The 15,472-nt window shown below is 45.3% G+C and overlaps 1 protein-coding gene across 1 annotated transcript; it reads left to right on the forward strand.

The window, feature by feature from the left end:
• Positions 1–12,237: 12,237 nt before the first annotated feature.
• On the forward strand, positions 12,238–14,240 carry Kctd12 (potassium channel tetramerization domain containing 12). Its single transcript, XM_090342016.1, has one exon. The coding sequence runs from the start codon at positions 12,434–12,436 to the stop codon at positions 13,415–13,417; it is 984 nt and encodes a 327-aa protein (XP_090198142.1). The 5' UTR covers positions 12,238–12,433; the 3' UTR covers positions 13,418–14,240.
• The last annotated feature ends 1,232 nt before the right edge of the window (positions 14,241–15,472 follow it).

Genomic DNA, 15,472 nt, shown 5'->3' on the forward strand with positions numbered 1-15,472 from the left:
TTTTCAGATCCAACAATCTAATCAAAGGGCTTCTGTTTGTGGATGCTTAAAGTTTAGAGTGAAATGGACGCTATGGTTTATCTTCCCAAAGGGCCTGTGTACTGGGGCCTCAGTCCCCAACACAGCAATAAAATGACAGGGGACAGTGAGAAGTAGTTTGGTTATTGGTGTAGCAGACTTGAAAGACATGACTGTAGTTCTCATGGGACCTCAACTATTTCTCTAGAGAGTGATCGAATAGTAGGCAAAAACTGTAGCTTCAATTCCCACTAGTACAACAAAACAAAAACCAAGCAAGTAAGAAAACAAAAACACACAGGGAAAAGAGGGAGAGAAAGGAACTGAGAGAGGCAAGAGTTGCCACAATGCAAGTCTACCCAAAAAGCTGACGCTTTCCTGCATGCTGTCAGTTTCCCCTGTCACGCTTGGAAGCAACCTGGAACCCCTTACCAGAGGCAGAATACGTGGGTGTGTATGAGTTTTTCACTTTCCAAAACTGCAATCTAAATGAACCTCTGTTTTATAAATAGCCAGTCCAGGATGTTGTTGTTGTTATAGCAGCAGAAAACAAATATAGTGTGTCTAGAGGAGGAGAGCTGGTTAGACATGTAAACAGAATGTGAACATGGAACTGCTCATGGAATCATGATATGAACATGACTATGAGGACCTCTGCGCAATCTGATCAGGCCTTGAAATTAAGTAGACATAAACGCTCTACTATCTGAAGAGATGTGTGGCCCTATCTGACAAAGACTGCTGTCCTTCACCCACTAACCATGCATCTACCTGCCCTTGTTATGTCATGGCAGCTGGATGGAGCCACAGGACAGTATTTTGTGGCCATATGGCAGTGTTTTGGGACAAGTGGGTTGCCAGGTGATGCCTGCCCCTTTTCTTGGGCATCATGTTTGGTGAGATCCCATCCTACTCATCCTGGTTAGATCAAGGGAAAGGCCTGAATGAAGCCAACACTTGGTTTCTGTCTTACTGTTGAGTCTACTTTTGCCAGTTGAAGGCAAACTCTGATAACAGGAACAAACTCTGCCTTTTGTTCTATGTTTAGAAGTAGGAAATTAGTCTTAAGGCAGACAGAAATAGAAAGAATGGAAATGATCAAATCTAGCAATTGAACATTTTTTTTGAAAGCAAGAGTACAAGTTACCAACAAGAGTACCTATGAAGGTCAACAGAGAATTTAAGGGAAAGACATATTCTTTAACCCAAGGGAGCTGAAAAGGTTCTGCTTTTGTGGTGGGCTCTTATGGAGTGGCAGGGTTTGGGCATGGATTTATCATAAATAAGGAAGACCAAATGATTACTGACAGAAGAGGCCATGGGTAGAAAATGCCTCTTCCATATTCCTCTCTTGGATGGAAACCCCATGGCTATTTTGAGAAAGTTCCACCATGTCCTCATTTCCTTCCTTGGACAGCTTGAATCCATCCATTGTTTAAACCACTCTTCTGTCTACATCTCAGCTCCATCTGTGGATAGATCCAATCCTTCACCTTGGTACCTGAACAGAGCTGGAAGAAAACACAAGGGCCGACCTTGGTACCTGAACAGAGCTGGAAGAAAACACAAGGACCGTACCATGCTTACAGCACAGGAAGAAAACTGTGTGCTGGCTGCTTCCCTTGATTAACTTCTAAAAGCTTGAATGGAACACTTAAAGACCCAAAGTATTCCTACATATTTGCCTTCAAAACTCTGATCAACCATTCATGGAACATTATTTAATCAGTTGAAACTGCCATCTAACTATAGAAGAAAATGTCATTGTTAAATAATCAATTCAGCAGGGCTAACTTAAAACCTGTAATACCGAGTAAGTGATTAAACCAACATGTTAAAGTTTACACAGCAAAAGCAGGTTTGAACATCCACTCATTATTTTGTTTGTGGTGTTATTTTCAAACCCTCGTTATAAATGTGATATAAAGGAATGGTGTAACTGAGACCAGGTTTTATTTTTGTTGTTTGCAGAAAAAGATCTCACTATGTGACCTTGAGGCCAGAAAACCCTGGAACCTGCTATGTAGCCTAGCCTGGCCTTGAACTTGCAAGCCTCCTCACATGTGCTGGGATACAATTCATGACAATTTCGGAGTTGAGTTTATGTTTGTCTGTAGTATCCCTATACCTCTATGAATGAAGTATTTGTAAGCACATATGAATGCAATATTATAGCTTTTCAAGCTCAACTGCAAATGAGGCGAAGGCTGGTGAAAATCAGAATACCTTCTAAATTAATAGACTTGATTTCTTAGAACACTTTTAGGTTTACAGGAACTTTCCATCATGTGCCATCCTCCTCTTCCATCGCTCTGTGTCAGTGTGGCACATTTGATGAGCTTTCTTCTGGATGCATTTTTTATTAACCAAAGTCTGTGTTATTAGGATTCATCCTGCCCAGTTAGATGGGTTTTTGCCAAGTGATTAAAGATCATTTCAATTTTTATCAGTATAAGATGAAATAAGATTTTAGTAGAAGTGAACAGGTAAGAAGCCAATATAGTTTATAAATTCAATTTGTAAAAAAAGTCAATTAAGGTAATAAAATGATTTGAAATTTGTAAATTGATGCCATTTCATTTAATAGGTTTTTATTCCCACTGTAACATACTTATAAATGTAGATTTATTACTAAATGCTCGCTTGTTATACTTGTGTGGTTGGGATTTATTGAAATAAATGACTAAAACAGATGATTACAGAACTATGTGGAAATGTTTTATAATGAGGGTGCTCTATGAACACTTAGTCAAAGATTTAACAACCAGAAAAATGCATGGTTTTTATTTTCCTCTTACAATCTGCTAATTGATGGGTAATGGACCACGTAAGACATGTTTGATCTACTATTTGCAAGATTGTGGGACACAGAGTAGATAAGATGCTTTAGCTGTTGATAATGAGCCTAAGTTCTCTAACATTAGGGCTGTCAAAGCAAGTTTTGATGCTTGAAAATGGAGGAGAACATTAGGGAGGAACTGCCTATTTTTGCAAAAGCAGTTAGCAAAGAAAATTGTCTGAAGTACCACCTACAGTAGCTTCAGAGCCCAACTCTTGAGTCTCTTCTCTGCTGTAAGTCACAGATGATTCTGCAGCCTAGCCTCTGGCAGTGATTTGAACTCAGCACTTATGAAGCAAACCTTCTTTTAAGTGTGTATTCTAGTTCTGATGTTTTTCTTAAGCTAAGCCAGAACATTGCCTTTTAATAACTTCTACATGTTTGTCCTTCTTTTCCACGTTGGTGTTGGGAATCTGCTAGAGTATAAAAGTGTGTGTCCATTTCAAATTCATATGTTGAAACCTAACCCCCCAACACAATGGGATGTAGAGATGGGGTATTTGTGAGGCAATCGGGTTCCCTGGGATAGTGTTCTTGCCTCTATGGCTCTTCCATATGTGAGACACAGAGGGAATGTACCATGAGCCTGGAATGGGCCTTTCTCAGGGAATTCATCTTAGATTTCCCAGCGTTACAAATGGTAAAATACTCTTGCTTATAAGTAACCCAGTTTATGGCATTTGGTTACAGTAGCGAGAAAATAGGAGGGCAAGATAACATAAATGTCAGGTATAACATTACTGTCTGCTATTATGATTGTATGACTGCATGTTCAGCTTTGATGTTTTACAATGAGGGATCTGACATAATTTCTAAGATCCTTTCTAACTTTCAGATGCCACTGTAGGTGGTGTGTGTGTGTGTGTGTGTGCGTGTGTGTGTGTGTGTGTGTGTGAGCATGTGTGCCTGCACATGCTGCAGACATGTGTTGGCATTATTTTGTGAACTTGCAGTTAATGCAGATTCTCTGAGTGTTTTTCATGTGAGCTGCTGCTTAGCTACTCTGTAGGTGACTTTATGACTTTACACTTACCCTTCCTGCATTCTCTCTCTTTTATTTCTCCCTCTGGCTGAAAGCTATATAGATGACTTTTGAATGTGAATTCTATATTTGTGACATTAGCTAGCCCACCAAGATCTGTGTCATCTAAAATTATATTACCATAATCCCCACACTTCCATTGAACTTGTTGATTTAAAAAAGTATATAATTGATGAAGGTCTCAACAGAATCTTGCTCCTAGCTCATTCCATTCTTTTCAGTTTAGTTTGTCAATAGTCTCTGAATACTGCTTTCTTTTGTTGTTAACAATGTGCCCACCCAATTGATATGTTTATCTAGTCTCCGTTTCTCCTGTCTGAAAGGGAGTAAGCTTTCAAGTGTCTGATCTACTATGTGTTGCCACAAGGCATGACATTGGCGGTGCTGAAAGAAGCATGCTGTTCACCATGATTTTCTTGAGGTGAGTTATCTGTGCTGTTTATCTGATTCACAGGCGGCAACCTCCTTCCCTAAGACTTTCATAGGTGACATGTGGAATTCCCAATGGCCACTGCTATTGCTCGTTGCTTGCTTCTCATGGGCCATGAAGCTATTGAACCATCCATGACTTCTGGCAATATCAGGCACACATCAAGTGGGCCATAAACAATTTAATGGTTGTTCCATACATGTACAGGGAAGCTAGAGTTCTCTTGCACTGTTTGCAACATTTACAGTCAAACTGATGACACGGGTGATGGATTTCTTTTTCCTGTGCTGCGTGCATGGGTGTCATAGGTGTTCTTTCTCTTATGGACTCATGGCTGGCTGGAGTCTTTGAAGAGATATCATGCTGTTTCTGAAAGGTTTTTGTGCTCTTTAGGCTCAGCTCTTCATCATTTCCTGGGCTGCGACCCTGAACTGGGCACAAAGAAGTTACTATATTCAGATTATAAGGACATCTGATGGGCTGATTATGTATCAGACACTATGAAATGAAATGCTTTATGTGAGCACATTTAATATCATAAGATGTTGATGAAGCTAGTAGTTTTGCTCCATTTTCAGAGAAAATACCAAGTTTGATGTATTTAAGCAATTTTGTGCAGCATTTTAGATGTGAAATAAAGCCAGGAGAAGAATATAGGATAACTGAATTCCAATGTGTATGCTTTTCTATTTATATGTTACTATAGGACAAGAAATATATTTTCTAGAAGTAAATCATATTAAGTAATATAAATTTAAAAGTTAGGATGTTTTGAGCCTATTTCTTTATTGTGAAAATATTATGGCTATTGCTGTAGCTGGAAAGTAGTGAGGAGAAAGATTTCTCTCCCCTTAATTATATCAAACAAATGATCTTACAATTGCAAAAAATTGTCAACCATTATAGTCTAGTCAGTGGGTTGGCTTCTTGTCCAAACCTCAGGGTGAAATATACAGACTTTCTGGAACCACATATTAAAATCCCTGCAGTTGAATCAGCCCTTCTTTCTGAGTAACCCAAATTCAATACGATTCAGCATGTCGGAGAACTCCAGGGGTGAGATCTTTAAAGCCCAATGTCAAAAGGTGACTACCCAATAATCACTGCCTGAGCTTTACACTCACAAAATCTGGCTTTGTCCTAAGCTATTTTCAGGCATGTGGGTCTGCCCTGCAGTGAGGTGTCCTGTTTTAGAGCCTTATTGAATGACTTCAGCATCAAATCTGATATACGCATAAAGTTACAGCACAATGTTCTTGTGTAGAGCTTTCTTCCTTTGAAGAAAAGTTCTAAACAGATTTGTTGATGTGACATGGTGGCTGAGGAGGGGGAAAGGCATGCAAGATCGTCAGGAAACACTCATTTGCATTCCTGGCTACCTAAAAGATAGCCATGAGTTGTCTAACCTTCCTGAGGAATTTTTCTTCATGTAACACAGCTTGGGTAAAATCTGTAATAGTTTAGCAAATCAGACCACATGGAAATTCTGAAAGGAACAAAAGATTAACTATCTATAGTAAGGCAAGAATAGTTAACCTCCAAGTTCAATATCACAATCTGAAACCAAGGTGTTCAATTTATGAAACATCAATGACGTTAATTATTAGTTTTGGCCAGAAATGACAGAATCACTTGTGTGTTTGAGGTTTACCATTCAAAAAATTTGTGTATGTGTGCTGGTGTGTGGCTTGAACTCAGCGCCTAAATGCTGTTCCTTAGCATTTTTTGCTAAAGTTTAGTGCTGTACTACTTGAGCCACAGCTCCATTTTCAGCTTTTGGTTAACTGGGCTGGCTTCAAACTGTAACCTTCTGATCTCAGCCTTCTGAGTAGTTAGTTGTGCAGGCATCAGCCACTGGTATCTGGCATCTACTTTTTTATTTTGGGTGAGTTTGACATTTAAAGCTACAAGTTAAATGTATTTCTTCAGTTTTCTGAGTGCTACAGGACAGGCAGAGATTGCTTCTTTTTGAACCCAGATCTAGTAGTTTCCCAGACCAACTTTATCCTTGTCTAGTGTGAATGAAATCAGAATAAAACCAAATAAGCATGCTAAGAAATTGGTGCTTTGCAAACAAAAATCACAGTCCATTTTTTATATATGACTGAGTTGGGCAGCAAAGAGGACATAGTGGGATGCCTGCTTTGTTCATGAGTTCAAATGTATCCTGAGAGACTTTTACTTGAGGGAAGGTAATGCTATCGGTAGAAAGTAGAAGAAACTAGGGCCAAGGCCCTAACTCTACTACCCTTCCTCTCCTTACATAGTGGCTGCTTTTGTAAGATTCTTCCCTTTATTAAGGGCTTAAGCATAAGAGCTTTAGAACATTTCTTCCTCCAATAGAGGTGAATAGTGGTATTACAGTGGCCAAGTTAAACATCTTTGCCTTAGGTTCCTCTTCTGTAAAATGGAAGACTAAAAGAACATACTCCTCTCCTAATCACCCTTTCTTTCTTGTCTTGAATGCAGGGTGTTGTGTTCTTGCTTAGCCTTTTTGTTCAAAGCTGGTGCATTAGTAACTTGAGCTATACCTCCTCTTCCTGCCTTTTGCTGGTTGATTATGGTGGTAAAAGTCTCAATAGATTTTTCTGCCCAGGCTAGCTTCGAACTGACATCCTGGCTATAATCTGTGCTTAGCCTCTTGCTTCTTTAAGTACTTTACATACATTGAGAATACTGTACTTTCTAAGGCAGACACAGATGAATCACCCCTACAATCCTAGCTATTCAGAAGGCCAAGATCTGAGGATGTCAGTTCAAAGCCAGTCTGGGCAGAAATGTCTGTGGAGACTCTTACCTCCATGATCAATCAGCAAAAAGCTAGAAGTAGAACTACAATCCAAGTGATAGAGCACCAGCCTTGAGCAAAAATGAGTTTAAAACTCCCATGCACAAAAATATGTACCCATATTGGGAAGATGATAAATGCACCAGATATTTATTCAGGACAATTTCTGCCCTGCTGTTCATCCCCTGACCCCACAGCACATATTTTCATGTTTCTGTCATTGATTTATTCATTATTTATTGTCAGGAACTATGATAAATGGTGGAAAATACTGACTCTGACACTTAAATGGTACTTTCAGCTTACAGATGAGTCTCACATATATGAAATTCATTCAATCCTCACAGGCATTCACTTCATTTCTCCCCATTATTCCCCATCTAGCTTTGTATTTCTTTTAATGTTCCATTCCTCTTCTCTTAACTCTTTGGTTTCTTAGAATATTTTCTCAGACTAGGGTGGGGTGGAGGGGAAGGAAGCTGATGAAATCCTGGGTGAGATAAGACTTAGGTCCAGACACATTTGCAGTGCCCTACACTTTAAGGATCAGAAGATCAAGTTCTGTGAAGGCACAGTCTCTCCTTTAGGAAAGTACAAAGAATCACCTGAAAAGGCGCAAGGACCATGTATACGTCCATCTCTAGAAACTAGATTCAGTGGTTTTCCAGCTCCTCCCAGATTGCAGGAGGCGTATTTAACACAATGAACATGCCCAAGGTTGATCACTTGCTCCCAGCAAACACATCTAGGTCCTCTGGTCCCAGCATCAATATTCCTCCGTGCCATTTCCCCTTGTGTTTTGTAAAATGAAGATATTCGCGAGACACAGAACATCCTACAACAACCAGAAAATTACCACTTCGGTATCAAATCACAGTTTCATGATTATCTTTTATGGCACATCCTAGCTTTTATTATTATTATTATTATTATTATTATTATTATTATTATTATTATTATTTTGCCTGTCCTGGGGCTTGAACTCAGACACAGCCCCTGAACTGCTTTTGCTCAAGGTTAGCATTCTACTACTTGAGCCACAGCACCACTTCTGGCTTTTTCTGTGTATGTGGTTCTGACAAATCTAACTCAGGGCTTCATGCGTGCAAGGCAAACACTCTACCACTGGGCTACATTCCAAGTCAACACCCTAGATAAGGACACAACAATAGCTTTCTTGGAGTAGATTAGCTCATGGTGGACATTCCATTATTTCAAGAGGTAGAAAATGATGGTGGCATGATGCCTGTGTGCAAGCCCTCCAGGACCATTCACAGTTTAGTTTGAACTTAATCTTAAGTGTTCTGTGGGAGTCCAAGGAATGCAAACAGAGGACACCATACATAAACTTCTGCTGTGACACACAAACTTCATTCCAGCCGGGGTCCCTTTGATTTGCTTACTTTTTGCCTGGAATACTTTTCCTCCAGATTGTGTCATCCCATCCAGCTCAAATGTCATATTCTCGAAGAGTTCTTCCTCAAGCACATCTCTTTATTTCCTATGTGACATCTATCACCATCTGAAAGGCACATAATACATGCATGTATGGACTGTCTTCTTTAAAAGATCTTACTTTTAAGAGGACAGCAATTATGTATTTAGCACAGTACCAGGAGGTCCTAAGTAAATATTAGTGGAATTAATGAATCCACAGAAACGTATGCCTATAGTGTACCAGTTCTGTTCTAGCCACTGGAGCTATACAATACACAAAGCAGACAGTAATGTTTGAGATTTGGGGGTTTTATAGTCTAAAGCAGGGAAAGAAAGACAATGAATATGGAAGAGAAGAGGAAGCTGCTGGAGCGAGGCTGTACTACACTGCACTATTGGGGTGATAAAGAAAAGGGACTTACTTGGGCTGGTGGCTCATGCCTGTCTTCTCAGGAGATGGAGATCCCAGTTTGAAACCAGACTAAGCAGGGAAGTCTGTGAGACTCTTATCTCCAATTAATTTCCAAAAAAGCCAGAAGTGGAGCTGTGGCTTAAGTGGTAGAGTGAGAAAAATAAGCTCAAGGATAGCACCCAAGCTCCAAGTTCAAGCCTCAGGATTGGTACAAAAACAAGAAAAGAAAAGAAACAGAAGGGGGACTTGAAGAAACCAGAAGGGAAGCATGCCAACGCGGAGAATAAGGAACAGGCTGGAGGCTGGGGGGAGGACCGAGTCTTTTAAGCAAAGGATGAAGGAGAGGAAATGGCTTTGAGATTGGCTGAAGATACTTTCCCAGTCTTAGGAATATATGAGGTTAGGTGTGCCAGAGAAGTAGCCTGGGGCAGCTTGAATCATGGTAAGTCTTATAGGTTACCAGGGGCTGTAGTGAGATGAGAAGCTACTGTATACTCCTAAGCAGAGTGTAGTATCTACTTAGGATTCCTGAGTTTGCAAAATGACAAAGATGGGAGCAGTTAGGACACCAATGTAATAATCTAAGGAAGAGGTGCAGAGATGGTAAAAATCTGTAAGTAATCAGGAAAGGGCTTACAGACAGTGCTGATACAAGAAATAAAGTAATTGTTTAGTAATATGTGCAGCAGAAATGTCGGGACCAAGGATGAGCCAATTGAGCAGTGAAACCCATTAGACACTGTTGGAAATGAACTTGGAGGGGGAGGGGAGGGAAACTGGGAAGGGGAAAGCTGGAATGAGGGAGTGGGTGGCACTCTTCAAAAGGAAATATATTCACTTTCTGACAGGTAACTGTAACCCCTCTGTACATCATTTTTACAATAAACTTTAAAATAGAATATTAAAAAAAATTGGGCTTGGTGCTGGTGGCTTATGCGTGTAATACTAGCTACTCAGGAGACTGAGATATCGCACACCTGGTGATTCGAAGGCAGCCCTGACAGGAAAGTCTGAAATTCATAGCTCCAAATAAGCACCAAAAAGCTGGAAGTGGAGCTGTGACTAGTATGAGTGGAGAGGTCTGGCCTTGAGCATGAAAGCTCAGGGACGGTGCCCAGGCCTCAAGTTTAAGTTCTAGGCCTTACACACACAGACACAGACACAGACACAGACACACAGGCACACACACACACACACACACACACACACACACACACACACACACACACAGAGCTCAGAACTGTTAGAACACACCCTTTTAGAAACTCAGCATTTGAACTTGGGACTTGTATTTACCCCAAAAAGCAATACAAAAGAAAGAGTGAGGAAATATATTCAGTATCAAAATCTGTACTTGCAATTAAACAAGCTAGTTTGGGGCTTGATCTTATTTCAACTCACTGACATGAATGTGATAATTGTTCAGTAGACATAAACATTTCAAAATGAAAATGACACTTATCCGTGAGGAGACTCTAAAAGCTCACTGGAAAGTTACACAAAAGGGTAAACATTGTTATCAAGAACAAAGATTTTGTCTGATTTATCCTGATTGATAGCCTGTATTGCAAATGGATCAGATCTCTGCCTCTGCCTCTTGGGCAGTAGTGAGAGAGCCTTAGAGATTATTCAGCCTTTCCTTCTAGCAGGCTCTGGGAAAATAGCTAGTGTGCCACAAACATCAACTGGCCTCAACATTTTCCTCCATCGTGTGTGTGTGTGTGTGTGTGTGTGTGTGTGTGTGTGTGTGTGTGTGTGTGTTGCTGGTGCTAGGGTTGCTAGGGCCTGGTAATGTCCCTTAGCTCTTTTGTTCAAAGTTGGCCTTCTGGCTTTTGGGTGGTTGAGTGGACATAAGGTTCTCATGGACTTTACTGTCTGGGCTGGCTTTGAACCATGATCTCAGCTTTCTGAGTAGCTATGATTTACAGACATGAGCCACTGGCTGTGGTTTTATGCTGTCATCTCAAATTGATGATGCACTTATTCATTTACCAAAGTTAGTAATCTGATAATGGTTGGTAACATACAATTTCACAATGTGCAGATCACAAATGCAGGACATACGTTAGGGAGTGATCCAGATTCCCAATCCATCAGGGAGACTAGGAAAGGCTTCCTGGCAGAGGGGTCTTGTAGGCTGCAATCTGATAGGTGAATGGGAACGTGCAGGGTGCAGAAGAATTAGAGGACCAGATGGGATCTTGAAGAAGGCATTCGAATATACAAATATCCCTCCCAGAGACTGGAAAGGGCTGCCTACAACCATAGAGGGCGGCTGGGAAGAATTGAGTGGAAAAATGAGCAAGGGCACTTGGATCTTTGGGAGGCTAAATACACAGGCTGGTTGTAGGTCAGACTGGATTCTTCAGGCACCACTGATGACTGAAAGGAGACTATGGATTTATGTTCCCATTACCTTCTGCCTGCCCCCAAAGGCGCTTCAAGAAGACTCAACACCTCCAGCCATGCGTTCTGCCCAACCAAGGCCCCCTGGCTGCCATTTCAGCCCATTGCTTCCCATTAGGAAGTGTCTGGACCAGAGTTCACTTCCAGAAAATGAGCTGTCAGGGTACCTCACTGAGGTTAGCGTTTGGATTTTAGGGATTTTTTTTTTTCTTTCTAGATTACCATGGCAGCAACAAGAACATAGCTTCTGGACTAGAGCAGCCTCTCTGTCCCTATAGGGGTTTTTGGTTTGTTCAGAAAAGTTTCCGGGACTGAGGGACCAGATTCACTGCATCGCCGCCGCCAGGTCAGGTCCAGAGCCCGGCGGGCCGGGGGTGGCCACGCATTTCCTCACCTCTCCTTGGGGGAGGGGGGGGCGCAGAAAGTTCAGTCCCCCTGCAACAGTCGGGTAGGGGGGACGGTGCGGTTAGCAGGGATGAGACCCGGAGACTCCCCTCTACTACACAGCGGTCACGGAAAACAGCCAGTGGCAGAAGAGAGAGAAAGTTGGGCGGGAGCTGGAAGGGACGGGAGCGCCGGGAGGGGACCAGAGGGCGGGGACCCAGGTCGCCCCCGCGAGGGCAAGCCGGGGTGGAGCCAGCGCCCCCCACACCCAGCAGCCGCGTCAGCAAAGCAAATCGAGCCCGGGTCCCCTCCCCCTCGCGCCCGTCCCCTCCTCCTCCTCCTCCCCGCCCCCGTCCCCGCCCGGGGAGCGGCGCCGCTCCGCTCCGCGGCTCCGGGCCGCCCACGCCTCCTGCGCGCCGGGGTGGGCGCCGGAGAGGGGCGGCTCTACTTAAGCGCGGTGCGGGCCGCGACCCGGCACTCGCCTGGAGCGCGCGGGCGAGGCGGGTGCGTCGCTCGGGGCTCACGGCGGGGGCCGCCCGGTGGTGGCGGAGGCGGCAGCGGCGCGCTCACACCGCGAGGCAGCTCTCGGCTGCGGCGGCGGCCGGGGTGCAGGGCTCGAGCGAGCGTCCCGGCCCCGTGCGTCCCCGCCGCGGGCTGCACCCGAGCCCTTCTTGGCCATGGCTCTGGCGGACAGCACTCGGGGATTACCCAACGGGGGCGGCGGCGGGGGCGGCAGCGGCTCCTCGTCGTCTTCCGCGGAGCCGCCGCTCTTCCCCGACATCGTGGAGCTGAACGTGGGGGGCCAGGTGTATGTGACCCGGCGCTGCACCGTGGTGTCGGTGCCCGAGTCCCTGCTCTGGCGGATGTTCACCCAGCAGCAGCCGCAGGAGCTGGCCCGGGACAGCAAAGGCCGCTTCTTTCTGGACCGGGACGGCTTCCTCTTCCGCTACATCCTGGATTACCTGCGGGACTTGCAGCTCGTGCTGCCCGATTACTTCCCCGAGCGCAGCCGGCTGCAGCGGGAGGCCGAGTACTTCGAGCTGCCCGAGCTGGTGCGCCGCCTCGGGGCGCCCCAGCAGCCCGGCCCCGGGCCGCCGCCGCCGCACTCTCGGCGCGGGGTGCACAAGGAGGGCTCGCTGGGCGACGAGCTGCTGCCGCTGGGCTACGGGGAGCCGGAGCCGCAGGAGGGCGCCTCGGCCGGGGCGCCGTCCCCGACGCTGGAGCTGGCTAGCCGCAGCCCGTCCGGGGGCGCGGCGGGCCCGCTGCTCACCCCGTCCCAGTCCCTGGACGGCAGCCGGCGGTCGGGCTACATCACCATCGGCTACCGCGGCTCCTACACCATCGGGCGGGACGCGCAGGCGGACGCCAAGTTCCGGCGGGTGGCGCGCATCACCGTGTGCGGCAAGACGTCGCTGGCCAAGGAGGTGTTTGGGGACACCCTGAACGAGAGCCGGGACCCCGACCGGCCCCCCGAGCGCTACACCTCGCGCTATTACCTCAAGTTCAACTTCCTGGAGCAGGCCTTCGACAAGCTGTCCGAGTCGGGCTTCCACATGGTGGCGTGCAGCTCCACGGGCACCTGCGCCTTCGCGGGCAGCACCGACCAGAGCGAGGACAAGATCTGGACCAGCTACACCGAGTACGTCTTCTGCCGGGAGTGAGCGCGCCGGGCCGCCCGCCGCCCCGGCTCCACGCCTGGGAGATGAGTGAGGGTCGAGCCCCAGCCCCTGGCCCCTTGGTTCCCGCGTCCCCCCCCCGCCATTTCCCCGGCCCCCCTCACTGGTTCCGCCCGGCCCCTCGCCTCCCCCTCGGACTCCACCATCCTCCGGGCTTCTTCGTCTGCCTAGCCGGCTAACTGACCCAGAGTACGGGGAGGCGGCCCTCGGCCCGCGCACTCGCCCGCCCGCGCGCCTTCCGCCCCCCGGTGTGGACCCAGCCCCGAACCTGACCAGACCCAAGGTGTGAGGGTTCAAGTCCTTTGTGCTCATCACCCGGGGGAGGGGAGGCGGGGAGGGGCTCCGAAGGGCCCGGCCGTCCTTTTCCTCTTCCTGCGAGGTGGCGTTTGGCCGAAGGCTGGGAGGCCCGACGTGAAGACCCCGCGGAGGAAGGGCAGTGCCATGACGGCAGTGGAAGCTGTGAAAAGTTCCAAGGCAGGAGAAGGCCGGGACCAGTGCCAGCGCTGGGGGGAAGGACTTTTTCTCCTTCAGCCCCGAATAAGACTTTGCCTGGGGCTCACACTTGTGACGCTTCCTGTCCAGGGAGGCTCCCTCCCTCCTCCACTCCTGGCCGGGAAGGTTTGGGGTGCATTGATTTTTTTTAATACGATAGCCTTGGGGTTCCAGAGGGAGAAAGGATGCCGCTGTCTCCAAAGAGGCAGGACGCTGCCAAAACTTACCTGGCAGTGAGTGGAGTGGAGCTGGTAGTTAATGCACGTTTCCTGGGCCTGAGGACGGTGCAGCCATTAGATCTAGGACTTTGTTGGGGGGTGGGGGGCGGGAGGGAGGAAAAAGGGGAGGAAGGGTGGGGAGAGGGAGGAGCAGACATCACCCATGTTTATTTGAAGGTTGAAAAGTGTGTACGGTCCATTTGAGTACATGGACATTTAAAAATTATCAGTTAACGCAAATTTGCATTTTTTTGTCAAGATTTGTGACAGATCTACTCTTCAGCTGGTGGTAAAATGACAAACTGCTTTGAGTCCCTAAACTTACCTTGTGGATACTTATATAACCCAACCAAAGAGTTACTCAGTAAGAATTCAGTTTTTCAATTTTTATGTTATTGACTATGAATCCTGATTTTAGAGTCTGTGTTAGGTAAGTTCAGTTTTCATTATTTAGACTTCAGATCTTACTGAGAAAAACTTATTTTCTTAAAGCCCAACAAATCTTTACTGCTTGGCAAACCTAAAACAAAACAATCGCCCCCCACCCCAGCCTAACAGTGTCATTTCCTTCATGCAGTTAGAAGTTAAAAATGGAATCCTGTCAAGTGGCAGAGCTACATAGAAATTTTAACCACGGAGGGAATATTTTTTAAATGAAGGCAAAATAAGTACTTAAATGTGAGCAGAGCAATAAAATAGTGTTTTAAGGAAAAGCGACAGAAACAGGAGACCTGGTTGCCTTCTGCCTTTACTCTCACGTGGAATGAATGCCCAGCTTGCACCCCGAGCTCACCATAAGTGGAGAGCAATGGTGGATTCCTCTTGCTTCTTTCTCGGAGGCATCTTTCGGAGTTCTGTAGGACGGAGAAGCCTTTCTATCTCTTCGTTTGTTTTAGCATCTTTTCTCTGAAATATGTTTCTAAAGAATTTGTACGAGTCGTCTTCTGTGTTTAGATTTAGTGCTATTTTTTCCTTCCTTTTTAAAACAAATCTTGTACTGTATCTTACTATGTCCATGACAGATTTTAGGAAGTGGGACAATTTCATTCATAGACTCATGTGAGCTAAGCTGTATATACCATATATAAACATTTTACATGAATCATTTAGTTTTTTAATTCATTTACTAATACTATACAATTTCCTATAATCTCCTCCTACCCAATTACTTGCATTGGCTGGTGTGTATATTAAAGCTTTGATGAGTTTCATATAACCTTGTTTATGGTGAATTTGGGCCAGGAAAAAAAATACATTCTTGTAATGCTGAGTTTGCTTTATACTTTTTTTCTTGGAGTATTGTATACTAAGAATATGTCCATTAACTGTC

The sequence above is a fragment of the Megascapheus bottae genome, chromosome 11 (genome assembly GCF_031878675.1).
Source record: "Megascapheus bottae isolate mThoBot1 chromosome 11, mThoBot2.hap1, whole genome shotgun sequence".
Lineage (NCBI taxonomy): Eukaryota > Metazoa > Chordata > Mammalia > Rodentia > Geomyidae > Megascapheus > Megascapheus bottae.

Coding starts and splice junctions, on each gene's coding strand:
- Kctd12 (XM_090342016.1), top strand. CDS start 12,434: ATGGCTCTGGCGGACAGCACTCGGGGATTACCCAACGGGGGCGGCGGC.